Raw genomic sequence first — 27,243 nt, 5'->3', positions numbered from 1 at the left:
TTTCACAGGATTTACAGATATGGGCGAGATCCATACAGCTTTGGATCTGCATATGTGCTATATGCCAAAACACGCCATTTGTGTCCACGCACAGTGGTCCATCTAACTCATCAGTTCCTTAATGTGCATAGTCTCCCAATCAGTACATATCTCACCATGTGTGTGGTCCTGGCCGTCTGATGCACAGCGAATACAAAGCCACTCTGATGCAAATGGAGTCAAATCACTTTGCACATGAAATAATAAAAAAAAGTGACAGCTGGCTCTCCTAGTCATAGGCAAACGTTAAGGGGACAAATAATATTGGGTTCACCCTGAAAAACCTGGGTTGGTTGGAGTGCAGAAAGGAAACCCATTGTATGGGGGTCCTCCTGTCCATAAGGTCTAGCCTATACCACCAGAGACTGAATTCCCAAGGGAAATTTGCCTGGAAATAAAAAGTGCCCCTCCTTATGCCCCTTATGCCAGCACATTCAGGGCCAGCTTCATAGGTGGATGCTAATGCAGCCGCGACTGTGTCTTTATGTTAGTGCTGCAGCCAATGGAGTGCTTACAGAGACACCCATCCAGTGTCGGATTGGGACGTTAAGGGCCCATCGAGATAATGTAGGCTGCAGGTATAGTGTATGATGTCATGATGCAACATGATGTCATGATACAATGCATGGCTCCTCTTGGAAGAGAGATGAAATCAGCCTCCCAGACTGCAGCCGCTGCTGGGTTAGTCAATAGCTGATGACTGCCTGGTGGCGAAACAAAGTTATTTTACAGCTGATGGGTCAGTCAGTAGTGGATGACTGCCCTGTGGCATTAATGCAAAATTTTGCGTCAGGCCCCGCCCCTCTAAAAAGTGTCCAGGTTTATATATCACCGGGACCCACTGGTGAATCTTCCAGTACCCACGGGCTAGTTTGAGATTGCACCCATCTGCTATGTTGCCCTTCCGTTGGCTTGCATTAAAAAATCCTAGCATTGACCGCACATCATCTGTAATACGGTTGGTACATCATATGGTTGCTCAGAATTTCTGTATAAACATGGCCACTGTTGCCAGTGCATGCTTGGTCTGTCAGTCACTGCTGTGACACCCCCACATTACCTCTCAGGAACTCTCACCAAAATTGCCCTCTGCGAGTAAACCATCAGGACACATGTGCAGTGCAACTCATATGTTCCAGTACGTATTAGTACTTGCGATCGGGCATATATGCGTATTTCTATGTGAGCCACATTTTGACGTATACTTGACCTATGAGACTACTCATTCCCTCCCCCATTTAACCTCTCCAGTAGTAAGGGGCCATGTGTGGAACATATTTTCAGGTCTGCAATGGCGCATATGCTGTATTCACCTTGTGAAAATGTGCAGAGTGATACAATAAAGGGTACTTGTTTCCTAGCACGGCCACACCGATTTACATCGGGGTGGTCGTGTCGGAAAAATCGGGTCGATCGCATCGCATGCGATTTGGTCGCATGCGATGCGATCGACGCGACCGACCGATTTTAGACCCGATTTTTTGATTGAATGAAATGTAAATCGGGTCCCTGGGACCCGATTTTACATTGGATTCAATGTAAAATATTCCCAACCCCCCCAAATTTAACGGCGTACACCCCACCCCACGATAGACGCCAACCCGAAGCGTGGCGAGCGCAGCGAGCCCGCGAGGGGCGGCGGTGCGCGTCCTCCGACCTTTTCATTCCCCTACTATCCACGTCGGCGTGGAGTTGAGAATAGAATAGTGTGGCGAGCGCAGCGAGCCACCGAGCCCGAAGCGTGGCGAGCGCAGCGAGCATACCTGTGAAGTTATACGCGTCCCCGCGCGGGGCTCGCTGCGCTCGCCACGCTTCGGGCTCGGTGGCTCGCTGCGCTCGCCACACTATTCTATTCTCAACTACACGCCGACGTGGATAGTAGGGGAATGAAAAGGTCGGAGGACGCGCACCGCCGCCCCTCGCGGGCTCGCTGCGCTCGCCACGCTTCGGGTTGGCGTCTATCGTGGGGTGACGACGGGGACATCTATAATGTGAAATGGGTCATATTGGCCCATTTCACATTTTTCACATTTTTTCACGATTTCAATGTTAAAAAATATTTTAACATTGAAGCCTATGGAAAAATCGGGGGCATCGCGTCGGGACCAATGTTAATGGTCCCGACTGACGCGATGCCCCCGATATTGTGTCCTAGCCGGCAAAATGGACCTGATTTCAAAGGAAATCGGGTCCTGCGTATGGATCGTGTACCTTAACTTAAAGGTACACGATCCATAAGATTGTGGCCGTGCTAGGAAACAAGTACCCAATAAAGTTACTATATTCAAACTGGCTTAGTATCTGCATGATCCCCTATATAGGGGTGTCCTGTCATCGTTCACATGTTCCTTGTGTCGCTGTTACTCGTTACATCTGTTCCCAGGCACCGCACCCACCACACTTTGTATATGTAATCTTCGTTAAACATTGTATTGGTTTCTGAGATATTGTCCTGTGCTAACAGCAATCTTCTCTTTACAGGCTATATTGAAGCAGTGGTCATCCCCGCAGGAGCCAGGAGAATCCGTGTGGTGGAGGATAAACCAGCACACAGCTTTTTGGGTATATTATTATATATCTCCAGTGATGTCACTCAGATACTGCTAAGAATTATGGCAACATTTCTTTCTTTTTCCTATAGAGTTACTTTCCCCTCATAAATGAAGCATGTATGAAATCAGTTTCTTCAAGTGCCATTACCTTTCTGGCCACCAGTTCCAGGGATTATCAGCATAGCTCCAAAGGAAAGAGATCTAGGGGGGGCAGATTTATCAAACATTGGAGAGATATAAAATACCCACCGGTTGTGGCTCTTGGCGTTTTTCAAACACACTCTGTAAAGTGTCAGGAGCTGATTGGTTGGGAGTTTAGCACTCTGTGGGGTTTGTACAATTCCTCTCTGTGGTGAGATGATAGTTTGGCAGTGCAGGGGGTTATACCGCAGATGTGTCCATCAGGGGATACATAATGCAGGACAATGGAGGGGATTTGTAACTGTTCAATGGTGTTGTGCGGAATAAGCTCTGTGTAGAGTTGGAAGTGGCACCGAATAACAATAACGCACTACACATGGAAAGTAATGTCTAGTCCTACTGAATGTGTGTCATAGGTAGTGTGCTAGTTAGCAGACAGATGATGTCTGCATTAAAGGGATAGCAAAGGAATCCTGTGACTTAGGTCTAATTTTACTAAGGTTGCTAAAATCAAAATAGGTGATGTTGCTCGTAGCAACCTATAAGATTATAGCTATAATTTCTCTATTTCATCCTACATAATTATAGATAGACTCTAATTGGCTGCCTTGGGCAATATCACCTCTTTTTCATTTTTAGTTTTAGTAAATGTGCCTCATACATAAAATAGCTAATATTCTCTGTCACATATGTATCTTGGGTAGTGTGGTGCAGAGTAGAGCATATCTGGCATGTTTGTGCACTGCACATGCTCTGGTACTGAGTGTGCCCTGGTACATGCAATGCAGAGCCTTTCAAATCTCCACTTACAACTGGGCTGCAGTGGGGCGTTCTCATACACACAGAGGTCCGCAGGATATATGGACGGAGAGACGGGCTATGCAGAGTGAGGGCTGTGCTTTTGTCCCTGGTGTAGGCTGGTGCATGTGCTCACTGATGATAGTGAGTAGCAAAATGAACCCAAGTATTTGCTCAGAGGCCAGCAGTGTATGGCCCTCCCACAGGAGCCATGGGACACACTATAACAAGGATACCTGCAGTGCTGTGTTTCCCTGTCATAGTGGAACATAGCCAAACGCTGACTATAAACTACTGTATCTAGTTTGTTCGATTGATCCTACTCCCAAATGAACGTCCCCAAACTACAGCTGATATGGGCTTACACACCTATACAATTTTGCTTGCGATATTCGATCTCCTTCCGTCCAAACTTTCGCAAGAAAATGATTAGTTATTGAGTATTATTGCAAGAATGGCCAGTACACCGCCGTGCTTGCAATATGAATGGTACACACTACACTTTTGTTCCGATATAGGCGCATATGAATATTACACCCAGTGCTTCCTTCAACTCAACAAGTCTGAGCTGATCATGTGACCACTGTGGCATATTCTCACCTCCCACAATCTCATTATCTATTGATGGCACAACTCACTGTCTCATCCAGCTCCTAAATGTGATGGCTTGGAGTAATCCTTGACTCCTCCCTGTCCTTCAAACCAAACATTCAGTACCTCTCACAAATCCGATGCTTCTATCTCAAATATATTACCAGGATCAGACTCTTTCTCACCCAGGAATCTACTAAGACCCTCATTCACTCACTGGTCATCTCAAGAGTGGACTACTTTTATCTACTACTATGTGGCATCCCTAACAACCATTCTCTTCAATCTACTCCTCGCACTCACTTAAGCTGGCCATACATCAGAAAGATCGATCTTAAGATCGATTGCGCTCATGATTGTGTACAATTTCCCTTGAAATCCCCGGCAGTCCTTGGTGGTTTTTGGACACACAATCTACACACAATCCATCTTACAATCAGTCATACAATCCATCTGCTGTATGATTGTGTATACAAGATGTGCACACAATCTGCATACAATCGATCATACAATCAGTCATACAATCCATCTGATGATTGATTGTATGATTTGTGTACACAAGATGTGCGCACAATCTGCATACAATCCATCTTACAATCAATTGAGATTGTATGATTGGGTACAATATCTTTCTGATGTATGGCCACCTTTACAAAGCCATCACCCACTCCTCTTGCATTTACATCTCTGGCCATATCTCCCTTTATGCTCCCACCCATTCTCTTAGTTCCGCTAATGCACCCCACCTCTCCTGCCTACTGATTACTTCCTCCCACTCCTACCTCCAAGATTTTGCATGTGCGTCTCCTTTTCTCTAACAAAACGGAAAAAAAAAACGGTGCATTCAGCGCTCAAGGATTGCTAAGAGTTTTGATAAGAACAACTTACACTTAAAAAAAGTGTATACTGTAGGTTTCAATCCATGTATGTCCTCAGAGTCCTCCCATATATAATTTCTTATAGAGGGCTTCCACACAATAAATCACGGTCATAGACAATTAAAACCACCAATTTTTGGCAACTCTAAAAAAGAGAAACAGGTAGTGCAACACCTTTTGGTATAAAGGAAAACGTTTATTTATACATTGCACTCACAATTTCTAAAAAAAACAAAAGGCTTATCATCACCAGCCGGTGATAAGATGGATAGCTGTAGGAGGTCTCACCACACCACTCCTCTGGCTCTGTTCAGTCTCCGGAACCTTAGCAGAACATCAGGGTGGGAAGGTGCAGATGATTCCACACAGTCATACTGCATATGGATGAAAATCTCCTGCCACGGATGCACCAGCTCCCTTTCTCTGTAACTCTCTACATCTCCCCCTCAGAGTCTCCACCTGTCTACAAAACTTCAAACGGGCTCTCAAGACCCTCTTCTTCACCAAACTCAGCCAACACTCATCCTGACCCTCTGTTCCACACTCAGTCTACCCTATTTGTGTCTTCCCTAGCTGTCTGCCCCTCCCCTTTAGAATGTAAGCTCTCATGAGCAGGGCCATCTCGCCTCATGTTATTTTCCTACTCTTATTTTAACTAACTTCTACTCCATACTCCCCTCAACGGCACCAAATTCCTCAGTTCTCTGCCTCCCTGATACTTATTTCAGTTTATATACCCTGTACTTGTCCTACATTGACTTCACAAAAATAACCCAGATCATTGCAAGTCGACCCGGCTTGAGGTGCAGTGCGAAAGCACCAAAGGGAATAATCTGAGTCAATCAACCCGGCATTTCAATCTTAAAAGAAAGGTTAATCCTGGGTCGCAGTGTGTATAATGGGCGACCCGGGTTAATTTTATGTTATGGCAGCTCTGTTTTTTTAACCTGGAAAAGTCATTTCTGTAAGCAGTCCATCCAGATCTGTCCAATCGAGTTCACCTTGGGTAGGCAGCGTCTTATGTTTTGATTAAGAGTCTGTAGAGTGTGAGCACAGGAAGCATGCAGATCGGGCCTACTGTACATTCATACTGCAAAGGCTTTTTTAACATGTTTGATGAACAAGAACAAAAATAATGATATCATCACATCCCACAACAGTGTGCTGGCGCCAGCAGCAGTCCTCCCATAGACTACTTTGTCTACAAACGCCAAGGAAAATAGAATGTTTGCTAGGAAATAAAGTAGGGATATAAGAAAGTAATTTGATTCTTGTAGCCATTTGATGCTGAATTGAAGCACAGGGGCTATAGGTAGCAGGAAAAGAAGAGAACTTGGCAGAGAGAGTAATGGAAAAACGTCATAATGAGAACAGAGAATGTGGGGATTGGAGAGAGTGTACTGGGGACCACAGTGTAGGGAGAGGGGATTACAGAGACGTAGGGAACCCACTTGTGTGAAAGGAGTGCAGGGCTTTGTCATTACCTTACGTCATGGGATATATTTACTTGAACCTGTAGATAAATGGCGGGCTGCTTACTGTGGCATATAGAAGGAAACGGTCCAGCATGCAACTGATGTGTATAGTATATACTGTATCTTGTGCTTAACTCTTTCAGCTCTGAAAGATTCCATAAAGAAATCCATTAACAGTGACTGGAAAATTGAGCTTCCTGGGGAGTTTCAAATCGCGGGGACCACCGTTCGCTACGTTCGGCGGGGACTGTGGGAGAAGATATCTGCCAAAGGACCCACAAAAACGCCACTACATCTGATGGTAATATATTGACATGGATGGGTCTATAACAATTCTGTGTATGGGTGTACATGTTTAAATAAGTAACTGGATGTAAGGATTGTACATTTATAGTGGAGCATGCTATTCTTTAGAAGACTGAAATCGTCTCTTAGAGGCTCAGCAACTAACTCCCTTTTATATTGAAATGAAAGGAATTTCATATATCAGACTTTAGGGTATAGGTAGTAAGCCTCAGAGAAAGAAAAAGTGGATGAAGATAAACTACCAACCAACCAGCTCCTAACTGTCATTGTTCAAACCCAGTCTGTAACCTGGCATTTCGGATCTCATTGGATGCTACTTTATCTCTCTCTCCCATGCTAAGTACAGACATCTCTTATTTTTACCTATGGCTGTACAGATGTTTAAATCTCTGACCAGTTAGGGGCTGTGATGGGCTAGTATTGTGAAGTCTCTTTGGCCATTGTTATCTTATGCATCTGAAATGGACAAATGGGATTATGGGTGTAATAATTGAAATAACTGGCTGAGCGCATTTAGGACATCTGCTATCTGCAATCTGTGTGGCGACACAGAACATTTTGTTTTAGAAAAATGCCCACCTGCACTCTTAGGGGTTTATTTAGATGGGAGTTCTGTTGAAGATTGGATGTTTCCTTAGGCAACCAATCAGATTCTATCTATTATCTTCTAGGAGGTGCTAACTAAAAAAAAAATAGATTCTTAGTAAACAAACCCCTTAGTGGTAAATTTACTAAAGCTTTTAAAAATTAAAAGAGGTGATGCTGGCCATAGCAACCAATCACATTCTGTCTATCATTTCTCTATTGCTTCCTAAAAAATGATAGACAGAATCTGATTGGTTGCTATGGCAACATCACCTCTTTTCATTTGTAGAAGCTTTAGTAAATTTACCCCTTAAAGCAGGAGTAGTCATTACTAATTGTCACAGTTTCCAGACCACATCGCTGGTGCACAGGTGTAGTCATTACAAACTGTCATGTTTTCCAGACCACGTAGCTGCTGCACAGGTGTAGTCATTACTAATTGTCACAGTTTCCAGACCACCTAGCTGGTGCACAGGTGTAGTCATTACTAACTGTCATGTTTTCCAGGCCACGTAGCTGCTGCACAGATGTAGTCATTACTAATTGTCACAGTTTCCAGACCACCTTGCAGGTGCAAAGGTGTAGTCATTACTAACTGTCATGTTTTCCGGAGCACGTAGCTGCTGCACAGATGTAGTCATTACTAATTGTCACAGTTTCCAGACCACCTTGCAGGTGCACAGGTGTAGTCATTACTAACTGTCATGTTTTCCGGAGCACGTAGCTGCTGCACAGGTGTAGTCATTACGAACTGTCAGATTTCACCTAGATGGTGCACAGGTAAAGTTATTCCTAACTGACAAATTCTACAGATCCACACACAGCCTGCAAAACATGAACTGTTGGTTGATCTTGAGGACCAGTTTGGCCACCCCAGCCTTAAGGTGGCCATACACACGCAGATTTATCTGCAGATCTGTCTGGTTGGAACAAAATCCTTGTTATGGATGAGAGCAAATGACAGTTGACCATTTGCTTGGAAATGCTGGAAAACTGACAAACTGTCACTCATCCATAACCATGTTTTTGTTCCAACCAGCCAGATCTGAAGATAAATCTTAAGGGCCCCATACATCAGCAATTAATTGTGACAATTTTCAGATATGGAGATGATTGCCACAATTAATTTTAGATGTGTGGGCTCCCCTTTTTGGCAATCCCAATCAAAATCGCCAATCGATTGCTTAATCAGGTTTTTAAACATGCTTAATAATCTGGTATTATCTGCGGATCTTTTTTATATGTGTGGGCATTCCCAATTCGTCGTCTTTATGTATTTACATTAAGAACAGCTGAAATGACAATCGATTGGGGCAATTTCCAAATATGAAGATGCAATTTCCAGATATGAAGATGCAATAAATCTGCCGATCACTGAAATAAATCTGTAATGTGTGGGCAAAGTCAGATAGATTGTAAAATCCATTTATCTGTCCAAAATATCCCTATATCTGAAAATCCATAAATTGTGATTGCTGATGTATGGGGCCCATTACTAGTGTATGGGCACCTTTATTCTGGGTACACTCCAGAACGAGTTGGGCACAATTTCCCCAATTTCGATGCGATTTCGACTGATTGTACGCAGAGTTTGGTCAGTCGTTTTGGGAGATTTTACCAGCTGCACTAAAGATTTGTCAGTCTACATTAGATTGGGTACAGATTTTGAGCAGATCTTATGTTCACACAAGATCGCGTGACCATCGTACGATTGTTTTACGATCATGGTAGTTCTGGTCTTTACCCACCATTAGAGTATAGCAGGATGCTCACATATTCTGCTTTTACATTGCAATGCCGTTTGGACTGGGGTTCTTCATCCCAGATCCAATCTGGCTCCAAAACGGGTCCGAACCTTTTACACTAAACTAAGCCCATCATACATGGGGCGGACCCGGGTTTAACCCTATTATAACCTTGGTTTAATTGCCAGGTTGGCTTACCCTGGTTTATTAGGTTTGTTGCTTTCAAATCGAAATCCGACCCCGGTCGAACCGGCAATAACCCGGGTTATTTGTGCAATGTGAAAGGAGTATTACATTTGAAAATTTTATGTTGAAAAGTAAGAATCATTTTTAAAGTCCAGCTTACTTCATTCATAGCTGCACAGTCACTCAGCAGACAGTCGCAAGGTTGGGGAGAGTCTAATAAAGCAAGGGAGCTCATTCCAGTGAAGGGCGGTAGTGCAGGCAAAATCTTGGATCCACGCATGGTATGCAGTGACCAAGGTAGAGGAAAGGCGATGGTCATTGGCTGACCAGAGGAGGTGGTAGGGAGTCTGTAGGGAAATGAGGTTGGAAATGTAGGGAGCAGTGGAGTTAGAAAGGGTCTTGTATGTGAGTCTGAAGAGGATTCTGTAAGGGAATGGCAGTAGCGCACGCAGGGGGGGTTTCTGAGTACCCAGAAACCCCCCCAGGAGTCTTAGGGCCCGAGGCTGAAAGCTGAGGGTCCCCTTTTTCAAGGGGTACAAGAATTTTAAAAATCGGCCCTTGGGAACCGGAGATATCTGACTTCAAAGCAGTGGTCCCCATCCAAGCCTGTTAATTGCTCTTCCCAGTCCGATAATTCAGGTTCTGTCTAACTTAGAGTTTTTCTGAGGGTATATTCCAAAAGCGGGGACTCTCATCCTTTGATTGACACACGTAGCTTGTCTCTACTCTGCCCAGAACCAGAGATATCAGCCTTCCAGCAGCAGGTTACTGCTCCAGCTCCACACACCTAGTATGTAGTTTTATATACTCGTTGGCAGATTGCTCTGCCTCCTGAACTCTGATCCCCTAGTCCCCAATACCATTTGGTAGGTGGGATTCTCTAGTTTTTAATTCCATTAAAATCTAAGAAATCTATTTTCGGGAACTGGAGATATCTGCGGACAAGCAAGCTGTCCTCCCACCAGAAAATTAGGAATAATAAGCCCACTCCACTATATATAGTTATTATTATTATTTAGGTACTTGTGGAGTATCACGGCTCCCACGACCTGCATCGTATGCAGATCGTATGCTAAAAATCGCATCGCATGCGATCAAATCGCATGCGATGCGATCGCACCCGATTTTGCATTGAAATGCATCAGAATGCATTGAAATGTGTATTAAACTTGTGAAATGCCCCCAAATGCCATTTTTTCATAGTGCACCACCCCCACTATCAACGTCAACCCGAAGCGTGGCGAGCGCAGCGAGCCCGCGAGGGGCAGCGATACGCGTCCTACGACCTTTTCATACCCCCACTATCCACGTCGGCGTGGAGTTGAGAATAGAATAGTGTGGCGAGCGCAGCGAGCCACCGAGCCCGAAGCGTGGCGAGCGCAGCGAGCCCCGCGAGGGGACGCGGATACCTTCACAGCTATACGCGTTCCCTCGCGGGCTTCACAGGTATCCGCGTCCGCTCGCCACGCTTCGGACTCGGTGGCTCGCTGCGCTCGCCACACTATTCTATTCTCAACTCCACGCCGACGTGGATAGTGGGGGTATGAAAAGGTCGTAGGACGCGTACCGCCGCCTCTCGCAGGCTCGCTGCGCTCGCCACGCTTCGGGTTGACGTTGATAGTGGGGGTGGTGCACTATGAAAAATGGCATTTGGGGGCATTTCACTACTTTAATACACATTTCAATGCATTCTGATGCATTTCAGTGCAAAATCGGGTGCCATCGCATCGCATCGGATGCCATCGTATGGCATCCGATCCGATCGCATACGATTTTTGAGCTAAAATGCTCAAAAATCGGTAAAACATCGTATCGCATCGTATGCCATCGTATGCCACTACATATGGCATACGATGCCATTCGATGGCATACGATTTTTGAGCAAAAATGCTCAAAAATCGGTAAAACATCGCATCGCATCGTATGCCACTACATATGGCATACGATGGGAGCCGTGATACTCCACAAGTACCATTATTTATATACATTTGGTCTATCTATAATACTTTAACTGACCCGCCTTTGCTCCGCCCCTCTGGAAACCCCCTTCTGAAAATCCTGCGTTTGCCCCTGAATGGGAGCCATCTGTTCTGTGCATGCGCATCATAACCGCCCAGTTTCCACCCAGTAATGCCCATTTCATGTATAGAAATAAGTGGCTGCTCAGAGAGCGAGCTTTAAGGACCTGTTTAGCATAAATACAAATTAAATGTGAAAAGGAACTGGACTACGTACAACATTGTGCAGATTACAATATTGAACAAGTACCTTTGAGGAAAGTATTACAGTAACAGTTTGAGTGTCATATCATAGATATGAAGCCATGAACCCATTACAGGCTGTACTATTCTGGTGCTGTGTTTTCCTGGGCACCCTTCCCAGTGCAGACAAAGCTTGCTTAGCGGCTCAGAGAATTGTTTCCATCAACTGACAAACACTCCGGGAGGGAACTTACACCCAACAGCACCTCACATAGGAAACAGGCGGGCAGCAAAAACCTAATCAAAGAGAGGTCTGAAAGGGGAGGCTGTGAATAGAGGTCTGTTGTTTGGACAATGTAGAGGAAGACACAGCACTTTGAAGCTCAGCCATTGTTAGCAGCCTCAGAAAACAATTATACAGCGGCATTAGAACAAAGCATCGCCCAAAACTGCCAGTTAAGGAGTTGTATTGACCATGAAAATCCAGTTCAGTAAATGGATTTCACAGTGGTGTTTGCCTGTAACAACAATAGCCCTCTGATGTGCACGCAGTTTGTGTTCCCATAATATGGCATTATACAGTGTTCTCCTACTCATGGCTTATATACGTTCTAATGGAATGCTACAAGTATCTGTAGCATCTTTATCTCTTTTTATATATAATATAAAAATTGAGGATACCCTGTCCCATAACAGACCCGGTCACCTTTAGGGGGTTATTCTGGTTCACTCGCAAAGGCACAATCACTCTCTTATGGACAAAACCATGTGCACTGCAGGGGAGGGGGGGGGGATGTAACATGTGCAGAGAGATTTGGGTGAGTTATTTTGTTTCTGTACAGGGTAAATACTGACTGCTTTATTTTTACACTGCAATATAGATATCAGTTTGAAGTACAAACCCCACCCAAATGTAACTCTCTCTGCACAAGTTACATCTGCCCCACCTGCAGTGCACATGGTTTTGTCCATTAGCGAGTGATTGTGCCTTTGTGAGTGAACCAGAATAACCCCCTTAATGTACACATGGGGGGGGGGGGGGGATTGGACACAGCATGTGGAGTGGATGCCCTACTCATCTCCTCAATAATCTGACCGTGAGCATTTCCAGTATGGAGGAAGGTATGCGATCGTTCGGTCAATAGTCAATAGGCAGATCTGACCTGACAATAAAGGACACTACTTGTTGGGTAATAAAAATAATCTAAAATATTAGGCTTCTTCTATTGTAATGTAATGTATGCAGTAACTGTTGTGCTATCTAACAAACAAGAAATGTACAATTCCATAACTGTGTTCAGTTATACTGCAGAACCTTCCCTGCACCGTGTGAGCACATCTGTTTGTGCTCTACAGTGTCCGTGTGGCCTAAGCTGCGTAGGTAACACTCAGCGCCATTTAAAAATGAGGGTCCAGGAACATGCTACAAATATTAAAAACTAGATAATCACTCAATGATAAAATATTTCCTTGCACATCATAACTTTAGGCTCTTTAACAAGTACATCTTAGGGATAAAGGAGATGATTCCTACCCCCCTCCTCCACCCACCCCCCCCCCCCCCCCCCCCTCCAAATAATTTTTTTTTTTTTTTTAAGGTATACTTTTTTATTTTGAATATTCTAAATCCCTATGGAAAAGATAAACTAACCTTGAGGGGGGTGTGGGATGGGGTGTTCTCTTATTACATCATATTGTTCGACATTTAATAGAATGAATGAAATACAGCACAACAGCTATAAAGGCAGCCCTGTTCCTATGGTGGGGGGGGTATGCACATGGGCGTTTTTGCGGTAGGGGCGGGCAGTCAGAGGGGCGGCTGCATGGGAACACCCAGGGTTTTATGGGCGTTCCCATGAAAACGCTGGGCGTTCTCCTGGGAAGGCAAGAGTGGCGTTCCCTGCTCTGGATGGGCAGCTGACATCACATGAGTCAGCGCCCTCCCCCTTCTTCAGCGATAAGTGCCGGAAATAAAAGTCAGACTGGCTTTTATTTCCGAAGGGTAGAGAAATCATTTGATGGTCGGAAACCATCAAATGATTTCTGTCCCCTTCAGCCGCTTGCGACGATATGTGTTCTCAGACATCGCATGCGGGTGGCATTGGCAGCAGGAGGGGTGGGCGGGGCTTACCAGCTTGCTCGGCAGCGAGTGGCTCTGTATCAGTCCATAATTCATGAGATGCAACATTAAAATGCTGTGTATCATTGTCATCCAATCTTTAACAATGTAGAATGGATATAAGGCATTTACTGTAGGTCTATTTGTAAATCTATTATATTAAAACACCTGGTTTACACTATAAGACGGTAAGTGGCTTATGAGGAAATAGCTTGTGCAATTAATAATAATAATAATAATAATAATACATCTTCTCAAAATCTAGAGATAAGCAGGCAGCCCCCCTATATATTCCCAATCAGAAGCTGTTGGAGAATGTGGTTGTTGTCATCATCATCATCATCATCATCATCATCATCATCATTATCATCTTGGAATAACTTTACACCTGTCTCTGGTACCTACTGAAGATCCAACTACTAAGAAGTACATCTGGGGATGATCCAAGTCTCTTATGTGACCGTGCTCGTACTTTGTTCAACTTATCCCTTATCACACAGGGATAGATTTTATGAACAATCCAATGTTTTGTACAATTTCCCTTGCAATCAAGAACACTCCTGGCCACTAAATATGGTGCACCCATGCAGAACCATTGGGTAAATAGTCATAGGGTTAGATGGGTCGTTTAGCGTCTGCAAATCATATAACACATCATTTCCAGCATAGTTGATCATGCCTACACATGAGATGATGTGTGCCAAGTTGAGGGATCATTCATCTTTCCACTTGCTGAATGGATCAGCGAGCAAGATGAATGACCGGCTTGTGCGCACATTCGATCATGATCATGCCCACACACGGAAAGTTTTTAACGATTCGAAAACAGACGTATCGGTACTTGTGTATTATCACGGCGCCCATCGCAGACCACAAGGCATGCGATGCGATGTTCCGCGATGTTCCCCGATGTCATACAATGTTAAAATTGTATGGCATTGTATACAATGCCATACAATGCGATGCAATGCAATTATACATTGTATAAGCACCCTAATGGGGGCTTGCAATGTTAAATGGACCCCCACGCCACCCCCACTATGAACGTTAACCCGAAGCGTGGCGAGCACAGCGAGCCCGCAAGAGGCGGCGGTACGCGTCCTCCAACCATTTCATACCCCCACTATCCACGTCGGCGTGGAGCTCATTTTATATAGTGTGGCAAGCGCAGTGAGCCACCGAGCCCGAAGCGTGGCGAGGGGACGCGGAATACATGTAAAGTAATACGCGTTCCCTCGCCATGCTAAGGGCCCAGTGGCTCGCTGCGCTGGCCACACTATAAATAGTCAACTCCACACCGACGTGGATAGTGGGGGTATGAAAAGGTCGGAGGACGTGTACCGCCGCCCCTGTCGTGCTCGCTGCGCTCGCCACGCTTCGAGTTCACGTTCATACTGGGGGTGGCGTGGGGATGAATTTAACATTGTAAGCACCCATTAGGGTGCTTATACAATTTAACATCGTATAGGGGGCTTAAATTGCATCGCATCGCTGTGCATCGGGTGTATGGCATGCAATAAAAAATCGGGGTGTGATGGGCGCCGTGATAATACACAAGTACCGACATATCAATAAAAAAATCTCACCGTGTGTGGGCAGATTTAGAACAGAGGACACATGGGACATTTGGGCTGCATGTTTGTACTGTATATTACCTTTATTAACTGCACTCCGCATGATATGTCTGAGTGCTTACTACTTCTCCAGAGTGCGCCATTGGTGAGTTTCCACACAATAGAGAGCTGGGTAAGTGGATTATATTACATCCGCTTTTCATAAGTGCATTGTTCAGTAGTACCTCTTTTCAGTACTACTATAGCAGGTCCATCTTTATATTATACTTGTGCATTAGGTGCTGATGTACAGTAGTAGGAAGTAGAGGTTCTGTGAGTCTGAGAACTTTTATTGTTTACATCTCTGATTTAGGTTCTCCTGTTCCATGATCAGAACTTTGGCATTCATTATGAATATACTATCCCGGTGAACCAATCAGCAGAACAGAGGACTGAGCTGGAGCGGCAAACAGACCCACTGTACATGTGGACACATAGCAGCTGGGAGGGGTGCAGTGTGCAGTGTGGAGGAGGTAAGGTCACATCACAGCCAATGATCCAGATCATCTTATTGTGCAGTAGTTGCAGCAGCTAATGCTACAGAGATATAGACACAGACCTTCCTGTGACCCATGCAGATTCCCACTGTGTAGATGAAGCCAGGCTGAGGGATCCATGTTGTGTTATCTGTAAACTGGAACCATCATGTGATATGAAGTTTTCTCAGACTATATTAACCACAAATGTTTCCTTATGGTTGCCAAGTGCAGTAAAACATAGGATCCTATATGCTTTCTTATAATATTTATGTAGCAGAGTATTTAGCACACTTTATACTCACCCTTGCCCTGATGATGAAGCAGCTATAATATATAACTGCTCCATCATCGGGGCAAGGCTGAGTCCTGAGTCCATTAGGTTAACCCAGCCCCCTCTGTATACAAAAACAAAGAGAGCAATAACCTAGCAAGGATTATTTATTCCAACCTCAAGATTAATCTCAGATAGTTTCTACCAGATGATATCCACTTCTGGGTGAATTCCCATAAAGGACCACACTAACCTGAGTGTTGCTCCCTATATTCACTCAGAGGTTTCTTTGTATCACATCAGTCACGGACAGAATTTCAGATGACGGAGGAGGAAAGATCCCTGGTAAGAAGTACTGATAAAGGTTTCTTTGCTCCAACGTCTATCTCCAACAGACACCACACCACACATGCTTATATGTAGGGTACTGACCTGGGATAAATTTCCCTATAGGCACCTAATGGTTTCTTTTCACTGCCAACAAAGGAGTATTGGATGCAGATGGATATATTCCTCCAAAAAATGCTTTATTCCACACAGCAAGACAGATAAAAAGTCCATAACAATATAAAAAAAAAAACATTTTTTAAATGGGGTGGTGGTGGCAGGGGACTCATAAGACAACTAAGAAACTATTTCACCCAGACTGAGTCATATCAAAGTGCCCAGGATGATGCAAATGTTATGGGTTCCTCCTGCAGACCACTTCCCCTCACACATTGGAGGAATATATCCGTCTGCATCCAATAATCCTTTGTTGGCACTGAAAAGAAACCATTAGGTGCCTATAGGGAAATTTATCCCAGGTCAGTAACATACATATAAGCGTGTGTGGTGTCTGTTGGAGATACTGTAGACATTGGAGCAAAGAAACCTTTATGGGCCTATAGGGACAATTACCCAGGTCAGTACTTCTTACCAGGGATCTTTCCACCTCCATCATCTGAAATTTTGTCCATGACTAATGTGATACAAAGAAAGCTCTGAGTGAATATAGGGACCAACATTTAGGTTAGTGTGGTCCTTTATGGGAATTCACCCAGAAGTGGATATCATCTGGTAGAAACTATCCGAGATTAATCCTGTGGTTCGATTAAATAATCCTCGCTGGGTTATCACTCTCTTTGTTTTTTGTATACGGGATAGTTTTGGGAGTGGTGCTCCCTGAGTGTGTACTAAGCTGACGATTTTTAGTGCGCTGTTATACCTAAGTTACATTGTTCCAAAAAGTACCCAGCCCCCTCTGGTTTATGCAGAGATGTATTCCGCTGTGTTCTACTCACTCTGGCATCACCCAAAAATTAATGGCTAGCAAATGTTTACATGTAAGCTATGCGCTTCACAGGTGACGAGTCAAGTGTTGCTGACCACGTGCTATTGGAACGGTGAAGCCGCGTAGGGACACGTATGACAACAGCACAGTTCAGGGACACGATCACTTATTTTACCTCACACCCCAATAGGGTGACTGTTTGATGATAGTTTTCTTTAGTTATTCGATATGTGCACAGTTGCCGCAGGTTACCTTGTGTGTGTGTTTATCATATACAGCTCTATTTATTGGTGCAGAACTAGTGCCCCAGTGCACTTTTGAACTTGTATAACCATGGTGATGCTTTCATTATACTCCGAGTACATGTGTGCAATGAGAGACTTCTTGTGCCGAGTGCCAGATGCTTGTTTCAGATGTTCCGGAGATAGAAAGTGCATAGAAAAGATGCAAAGTGCAATCAATACAAAAAGACACAGTGCGTTCACTAGACTAGTACAATATGTTCATTAGAACATGTCCTATGAAATACAGAACTCTCTTGGATAGCTCACCATAAACAGATTTTATAATAGACTAAAAATGCTGCACAAAGAGCTCACTGGGGACTCTATGACCTAATACGGAAACAGCAAGTATCAGCAAATCAGCGAACTGCAGTTTTTGTAGAGTTTTTCTGAACGCCTCTGAGTAAATGATCTGCAATGTGTTCCTAATGTATATATGCAATGTGTTCTTACTGTTGATATGCAATGTGTTATCAATGTATATATTCAATGTGTTCTTAATGTGTATATGCAATTAGGGATGCTAACCCCGAGGCTTTTTTTCAATCCCGGGATTCGGGATTGAAAAATGCTCAATTCCAGGATTCCCGGGATTCTGGGATTGGCCTCCCTAATAAAAATAAAATAGGCCCCTCCATCAAATGTCTCTATAAAAGTACTTCTAATCCTGCCCCCCCCCCTTCCCCCCCACGGTTACAGGTCACAGGCAGCAGCAGCACCGTCTATCTCTGGCGGGTGGGCGGATGGGCGGCTGGTGGTGGCACAGCTGGTGTCTGTCCGGGTTTGGGACAGTGTGCTGTGCTGACAGGTATAGCGGCGGCCAGGCTGCGCAGCACAATGTCGCCTGGGCGCCGCCATGCCTGTCAGTGCAGCAAAATGTCCCAACTCAGAACAGTGGCACCGGGAGGGGGTAAGGAGCAGTCAGTTGGGCAGCGTCTGAGCCATATTCTAAGGTGCTCAGCGCTGCCCGGCTTTAAACAGAAAGTTAATTTTTGCATGGGGGTACTAATCCCGCCGATCCCAGGATTGGCCTCCCTATATGCAGTGTGTTCTTAGCAGAGGTGTAACTCTGAGAGGCAATGGAGTCATCTGCAGCCAGGCTCCTGCTCACAAGGGGGCGCTAATTATCTCCTTATTTTAAGAACCTATACATATATATATATATAGGGGTTCCCCAACCTGCGCACAAAGATGAAAGGAGCAGCACCTCTGAAGGATCCTCTGTTAGGAAGAATCCGGAAATAGGTATGAAAAGAAAAGGTTTCAGAGGGCGCTATATAATGATATATTTATTTTGACAATACGCAATGTCAAATTTAGAAAACATAAAAATACTTTAAAACATGACATAAAAGACACATATATGTGTATTACAAGAGTAAACAGTTTGGTTATACGTAGACACTTCAATTTTTTCACATGAACACTCCTTTGACAGATTGTTAGTCGCTTTGGGATCCAACTGAGAAACATCAGTTATATATGGTTGTTGGCAGGACTAAAGGCCATATATTTTGAGCTCATTTTGAGCTAACTATCTTCATAGAAGTACTCTATTTCACGTATCGGTTTGCTTTCGCCCCTAAGGAAGTCATACTGACGAAACGCGTTGGGCTCTACATCCTAACCGACTAAACTCCTACCAACAAACAGTCAAAGAACAGTACTAACAGCGACTAACAACCAAATAACCAAAACTGTTTACTCTTGTAATACACATATATGCGTCTTTTATGTCATGTCTTAAAGTATTTTTGTTTTCTAAATTTGACATTGCGTATTGTCAAAATAAATTTATCATTATATAGCGCCTCTGAAACCTTTTCTTTTCATATATATATATATATATATATATATATATATATATATATATATATTTACACACACAAACACAATTATATAGAAACACAGAGGGCTGATTAAGCCTGAAGGGGCATAAACCACTGAGGGTTCTTCACAGGTTACACAGTGCTGTTGGTCACATGTATGTTAATGAGGATGGGCACAAGGCCAATCAGAGCAGGGGGAGGGTTCTAGACAGGGTAGGAAGGGATCACGAGTTATAGTGACAACCCTCTGTCTGAAGAAACTGGTAAGGCAAGAGCTGCTTTTGCAGCAATCGGTACTTCTTTACTTTCACGGCGCCAGCATGGCGCCGCGCGTACTTCCGGGTTACGCTCGCCACTAATTAAGTAAAATAAACTAAGTTAACGCCATGCCAACATGGATAGTTCATACCTCCACTATCCATGTTGGCATGGAGTTGATTTTAATTAGCGTGGCGAGCGTAGCGAGCCACCGAGCCCGCAGCGTGGGCGAGCGAAGCGAGCCCCGCAAGGGGACTCTGACGCGCGGCGCCATGCTGGCGCCGTGAAAGTAAAGAAGTACCCAGCAATATCTAAGAAAGTATCTTATACTGTCTCTCTATCTTTGCTAAATCTTTCTAAAATCTTTCACCTTCTCTCTCCCCTGTAGATTCTTTCTTTTTCTGTCCCTCTCTATCTGTGTGCAAGCCCAGTGTAACACGGACTGCAGTATTCAATGAGAAAAATTCTCCGTGTTTTATGGAGAGTTTGTGCTTTTCTCGCCTTGGATGGAGACTTTTGCTCTCCAAAAGCGAGCAACCCTATTCAATGTGAAATATTCGCCGTCTTTTTAAGTAATTTTCGCCGTCTCTCTCCGTGTAGAAATTCTCCATCTTTTGATGGAGAGCTGGAATGTGAACTTTTAATCTAAAAGGGTTTTTTTTTTAATTTTGGTGTCAAAAAATCAGGGTTTTTTTTTTGTGAAGGGGCATGTTATTTTTATTCATGTGCTTATAGCACATGAATATATATTTAATAAAAAAAAAATATTTTTTTTAATTTATTTTTTTTTTTTTTTTTTACACAGTGCAGCCAGCAGGGGGCCGGAGCGCTCGAGCCGCTCATTAGATATTCATATATTCACTGCACCCGATGCACGTTCGGGTACAGTGAATACTGGGTCCCCCGCTGGCTATAGGGGGGGCAGCCTGTGCTGCCTGGGTCCCGGGTCCCTACCCTCCACATATGTTCTGGGGCTTCCAGGGAGACTTTAATCTCCCTGGATGCCACCGTCCCACGGCTCCCTGTCAGCTCCCTGCCGCGGACGCTCGTCCGCTGCAGGGGTTAAGACTCGCCGCGAGTGGCGGCGAGTCTTACATACGTTGAATAGTGGGAGCAGGAGGCTCCGGAACACGGCGAGTGCATGGCGAGAGAAAAAATCTCTCGCCATGCACGGAGAAAATTTGTCATTGAATACTGCCCAGAGACAGACAGAGCCCAGTGTAACACACAGACAGACAGAGCCCAGTGTAACACACAGACAGACAGAGCCCAGTGTAAAAAACAGATACAGAGCCCAGCAGCTACATAAGGCTAATTTACTGCATCTTTAATTACTGAATCTATAGTTAAAAGTACAGCAATGCCCAGCAAATACAGATCTAATGAAATGAAAGTATGCACTGCCTAGCCAGTGGCGTAGCTAGCATGGAGCCACTGGAGCTCAAGCTCCAGGCGCCAGAGGTTGAAATGGCACCGTGCACTGCTAACGGCACCTGCTCTGTCTTCTCTGCTGTGCCCCCGGCTCACAATATCAGCTGGAGCCACAGCCGGAAACAATGTTTCAATGTGTTTTTTTTTTTTATTTAATTGCTGCAGAGACGAAGACAGCCTTGTCCCCGTCTCTGCACTTTCTGGGGCCACTCTGCTCAGAGCAGCTCAGCTGCTGAGGCTCCTCACAGAGAGCTCAAACAGCACACAGCAGAGCTCAGCTGACCGGATCACACAGACAGGAAGCATGTGCACTGTGCAGGCAGCAGCAGCATCAGCTCCTCTCCCGGCCACTGTGACTGATGTCCTCCTCTTCTCCTCCTCAAAGGTGTTGGTTAGTGCTATTGGCAGAGTGTCTATAAATACGTGCAGTGTGGTTGTCAGACGACACACTTAGAAGATATAACCAACTGGAGGGTTTATTCAAGTGGCAGGCTTGTAGGATACAACAGTACTTTTGTGGTTAACTTCAAACAGTAATACAACTGGTACATTGGGTATGACAGTCTCTGATGTTACTTAGCTGTGGCGTTTGACTCATGCAGGGTTAATGACAGTTAACTGGTTTACGCTGCGGTATCTCTCCCAGTCTCGCTGCTGCCAATGATGATGATGGTGGATCTCCCTGTGCAAAGGTCACGCTTGTAACGGGATTACAGCGGGGCTTGCTCCTACGCGCTCCGGTGCACGTGGAGCTACAAACAGCATGGATGGAGTCACACACGCTCTCTCTGAGGCACACTCGCTCTATATCACGCGGGGACTTCCTAACAGGAAAGGGAACGCTGCCAGCAGGGTCAGGGGTCTCTGCCCTGCTATACGCTTAAGCGAGCTGTCACTCAGGGTGACGCCTAGCTACGTTGGCTGCAAGGGGACAAGGCAGACTGTGAGCCTTACACTAGACAGTGTATGGAGACAGGCGCTGAGCGCTGCAATCTAACACTCCCCCTCGCTCAAGGCTGTCTTCGGCTACATAAAAGAACTTAATACAATGCTTTGTCCTTTTGTGATACCTGTAACCGAAAATATGGTTAGAGAGAAAAGACATTCAGAACATCAAAACTTCAGATCAACATTTTGAACTTAGACAAGTCCACAGTCCTTCACGAACTTAATAAGCAAGTTTCTCGACAGTCCTTTAGTAAGCATGTCAGCGACATTCTGTTCACTTGCAATATATTCAACATCGATGGACTTGTTCTCCACTAGTTCTCTGATGAAGTGGTGTCTTATCGCGATGTGCTTCGACCTTCCATGGTGCTTGGTAGTACAAGAAAGATCTATTGCTCCTCTGTTATCACATGCGATACTGATAGTCTCTTCTTCATAAAGTAGACCTAACTCACACAAAGTCTCTTTGATCCAGAGTGCTTCTTTCGATGTCTCTGTAAGAGCCATGTATTCGGCCTCAGTTGTTGAGAGGGCAACGGTTGGTTGTTTCCTACTCGCCCAACTAACTGCTGCTCCGGCCAGTGTGAACAGGTAACCGGTGTGGGAACGACGATCATCCTCATCTGCTCCCCAGTCGGCATCGCAGAAGACTTTCAAATTTGAATTGCTTGTCTTGGCGAATTTTAGCTTCAAGGAACTTGTACCTTTTAGGTATCTCAGAATCCTCTTCACTGCGATCCAGTGTTGCCTTCCAGGATTTATTGCAAATTGGCTCACCCGACTGACTGCATGAGTGATGTCTGGACGGGTTCCAATACTTGCATACATTAGACTTCCAACCACGTTCTTGTAAGGAACATCTTGCATTTCCTCTGCTTCTTCTGGTGTGGTTGGTGACATACCTTTTGTAATCTTGATGCTTTTGTCAATTGGTGTATTTACTGACTTGGAGTCCGCCATCCCATACTTCAAGATTGTTGCCTCGATGTACATTTGTTGGTCGACTGTGACTGTTCCCTTTTGCAAGTTTTGAACAATTCTCATGCCCAACAAATGATTGGCTGGACCTAAGTCTTTCAATTTGAATCTCTGTTTTAGTTGATCTCTCACACTTGTGATGTGATCTTCGTGACCTGCTATAAGTATATCATCCACATAGACTGCTATGATGAACAACTTTTCTCCTAGAGTTTTGTGATAAAGGCAGTGGTCAGTCTCTGATCTAATAAAATTCATTTCAAGTAGTACTGTGTCCAATTTTATGTACCAGCAACGACCACTCTGCTTTAGGCCATATATGGATTTCTTCAGAAGACACACCTTTTCTGTCTGAAGTTCATCCTCATTATAATGATCTGGCGATTCCATATAGATCTCTTCAAGTAGTTCTCCATTTAGGAACGCTGAGTCGAAGTCTAGTTGGTATAGCAGTAAGTCTTGTAAGGTGGCGACTGCAATTACTAACCTGAGAGTGTTATACCTCGCAACAGGTGAGTATATCTCCCCATAGTCAATCCCGGATCTCTGTGTGTATCCCTTTGCAACAAGACGGGCTTTGTAACGGGCAACTTCTCCGTCTGAATTTAACTTCTTGCAGAAGACCCACTTGTTCTTGACTGTCTTGCGGTTGCTTGGCCTATCTACTATGGTCCAAGTATCGTTCTCTCTTAGTGCTGATAGCTCTGTGTCTATTGCAGATTTCCATTTCGCCCAATCACTGCACGCTTTCGCTTCTTGAATGCTCTGAGGTTCACTGAAAACAATATTCGCATATTCTTCCTCATATCTTCTGGCTGGTATGCCCTTGTTTCTTCTTATAGAAGCTCTGTTTGTTGGTTCGCTTCCTTCTTCAGTATTTTCTGTTTCAGGTATGCTTTCTATTTCACACACCTCTACTAGTGCTTGCTTCTCTTGCTCTTTTGCTTTTGTGGGTGATGCTGTTTCTTGAAATATCACATCTCTTGATTTCAGAAGACGTCTGTTCTCTGCATCCCAGAGCCTGTACCCTTTGCTCTCCTCACAATAGCCTAGCAATATGCACTGTCTTGATTTTGGGTCAAGTTTCTTCCTTTTCTCCTTTGGTATATGCGCATAAGCTCTGCTCCCAAAGACACGGAGATGGCTGATGTCTGGCTTCTTTCCAGACCAGGCCTCTAAGGGGGTTTTTCCCTTCACTGCCACTGTTGGTGTTCTGTTTTTCAGGTATACTGCAGTAGATACAGCTTCTGCCCAAAAACTCTTCTCCAGGCCAGCATCGTTCACCATCGCTCGTGCTCTTTCAACGATTGTTCGGTTCGCCCTTTCACTTACGCCATTCTGTTCAGGCGTGTAGGCCATCGTCAGCTGATGCTTTATGCCATGTTTTCTGAGAAAGTCGGTTAGTTCTTCATTTTCGTACTCTCCCCCATTGTCGGATCTCAGGACCTTTAGCTTTAGGCCCGTCTGAGTCTCCACTAGGTTCTTGTACTCCACAATTTTCTTGACCACCTCACTTTTCTTCCTTATGAAGTATACGTGTGTCATTCTTGTGGCGTCATCGATGAGAGTTATGAAGTACTTGTAACCACTGGTTGATTCCTCTTCCATTGGTCCGCACACATCTGTGTGCACCAGAGCTAATTGTGATTCTGCTCTGCCTGCTGACTTGGGAAATGGGTTGCGGGTCTGCTTGCCTTTTATGCAACTCTCGCACACAGGTCTTCTGGTGTCTTTCACTGTGATTCCTGTTGCCATCCCATCAGCTAATTTCTGGACATTATCATATCCTAAGTGTCCCAAACGTCTGTGCCAGAGTTCCATCGACTCATTTTCAGCAGAGGCTGCCAAAGCTACACATTCATCTGTGTCTAGGACGTATAGTTGGTTGCATCGGGTTGCTGAAGCAATTACAGTCCCTCTTTCATTATGCACCATACACCTGCCCTTTGCAAACTGGACTCTGTAGCCTTTTGCCTCGAGTACGCTGATAGCGATGAGGTTACTTCCCAATTCTGGTACATACAGGACGTCTTGAATATCTGTGACTACTGTCTGTCCCTCAATTCTTAGTCTCACTGTGATTGTCCCAACATTTGACGCAGTAAGGACCTTTTCACCAATCCCGGTAACTGTTGTGGGTGTACACTGTGTTAAAGAATTGAACCACTCCTTGTTGCAGCTGAAGTGTCTAGAGGCTCCCGAGTCCATGTACCAGAGATCCCTCCTTGGCTTGTCTGTTACATTTAGTGCTGACTCGTTCTTCTTGTCATGCCGCTTGTGCATGCCACTAGTGTTCTTCATCCTGCATTCTGAAGCCTTGTGCCCTACTTTGTGGCACACATAACATTTGAATGTGCATTTCTTGGGTTTCGCACCCTTTGCTACTAAGGCAGAACCCTCAGCTATGGCATCCTTGTGGATTCTTTCTTGGAACTGTAGTAGTTTGGCTCTCACAACTTCAGTTGTAAGCTTGGTTTCATTTGACTCTAGTGCGACAACCAGAAAGTCAAATTCTTCTGTCAAGTTCTGCAGCATTACCATCGCCACTTCTTCCTCATCCACTTTTGCTCCTACACATGCCAATTGCTGAGCTATCGATAGTATCTTATCAATATAATCGTTCATGTCCTTGCATGCATTCAACTTTGTTCCATACAGTGTGCGTCTCAGACTTATCCTTCTCATTAAGCCTTTATTCTCATAAGCACCTTGTAGAGTTGTCCACATGTCCTTAGCGGACTCCTTCCCACAGATAGTAGAATAAACATGCTGCTCCACAGCCAGGCCTATTGTGCCAATGGCCTTGTCTACCTCTTCTGGGTTTGGACTATCTCCTGGGGCTATTGTGACTTTCCATAGCTTTTCCCTCTTAAGCTGCATTTCCATAGCGAACTTCCATGTAGTATAATTCTCTGAGCCTTTGAGCTTTGGAAAGTTCATGCTATGCCCTGTACTGTGCATTTTCGTTAACCTTTCCACAAATGGCAATTTAGAAATAATTCCTTTGTGTTCTTTTATGTACTGCGCTAGCACTTTGTCTTCAGGGGGTTAATCTTCGCGCACGTGACGTGCTGGGCCCATAACCTATTGGCAGAGTGTCTATAAATACGTGCAGTGTGGTTGTCAGACGACACACTTAGAAGATATAACCAACTGGAGGGTTTATTCAAGTGGCAGGCTTGTAGGATACAACAGTACTTTTGTGGTTAACTTCAAACAGTAATACAACTGGTACATTGGGTATGACAGTCTCTGATGTTACTTAGCTGTGGCGTTTGACTCGTGCAGGGTTAATGACAGTTAACTGGTTTACGCTGCGGTATCTCTCCCAGTCTCGCTGCTGCCAATGATGATGATGGTGGATCTCCATGTGCAAAGGTCACGCTTGTAACGGGATTACAGCGGGGCTTGCTCCTACGCGCTCCGGTGCACGTGGAGCTACAAACAGCATGGATGGAGTCACACACGCTCTCTCTGAGGCACACTCGCTCTATATCACGCGGGGACTTCCTAACAGGAAAGGGAACGCTGCCAGCAGGGTCAGGGGTCTCTGCCCTGCTATACGCTTAAGCGAGCTGTCACTCAGGGTGACGCCTAGCTACGTTGGCTGCAAGGGGACAAGGCAGACTGTGAGCCTTACACTAGACAGTGTATGGAGACAGGCGCTGAGCGCTGCAATCTAACAAGTGCTCCGTGGGTGGGGGGGGGGTGGGGGCAGAGCCGAATTTCCCATTAGGCACGTGAGGCACCGGCCTAGGGGCGGCACATGTTTGGGGGCGGCACTTGGATGCCTGTGATAGTACTGTCAGCCCAAAATGTACCAATAACTGCAAAATATCCACTGTACTGTACTATATTCCATCTTAAATAGAGTGTAAATGGATAGGACATGCAGATACTGCCCCTATAAACTGTCCTACTTAGTAAACATTATTGTTGTGCCTAGGGGCACCCTCATCCCTAAATCCGCCCCTGGGGGGGGGGGGGGCACTGGCAGAGTGTGCTGCAGTAAATGTATGTTTGTAGGTTTATATGCTGTGTGTGTTTATGCATGCTGTATGTGTGTATATGATATGCTGTGTGTGGGTTTTGTGTGTATGCATGCTATTTTTATTTTTGTAGGTATCCTGCATGTGTATGTATGCTGTATTTATGTATGTTGTGTGTATGTGTATATATGTATGCTGTGTGTATGACTTTATGCTGTATGTATGTATGTATGTACTGCATGCTGTGTGTGTATCTATCTCGTGTGTGTAGGTA

The 27,243-nt window shown here is 44.8% G+C and overlaps 1 protein-coding gene across 2 annotated transcripts in view; it reads left to right on the top strand.

Moving 5' to 3' along the window:
• The window catches only part of ADAMTS17 (ADAM metallopeptidase with thrombospondin type 1 motif 17), a 246,143-nt gene that overhangs the window by 185,900 nt on the left and 33,000 nt on the right, over positions 1-27,243 (top strand). For both annotated transcript variants that reach the window (XM_083184274.1, XM_083184273.1), the window contains 3 exons: positions 2,521-2,601; positions 6,618-6,775; positions 15,543-15,702. In XM_083184274.1, the coding sequence (XP_083040400.1) occupies positions 2,521-2,601; positions 6,618-6,775; positions 15,543-15,702 (399 nt within the window). The remainder of the gene's footprint in view (positions 1-2,520; positions 2,602-6,617; positions 6,776-15,542; positions 15,703-27,243) is intronic.

The sequence above is a fragment of the Crinia signifera genome, chromosome 4, assembly GCF_055691185.1.
Source record: "Crinia signifera chromosome 4, ASM5569118v1, whole genome shotgun sequence".
Taxonomy (NCBI): domain Eukaryota; kingdom Metazoa; phylum Chordata; class Amphibia; order Anura; family Myobatrachidae; genus Crinia; species Crinia signifera.
This window is presented reverse-complemented; position numbering and strand designations above follow the sequence as displayed.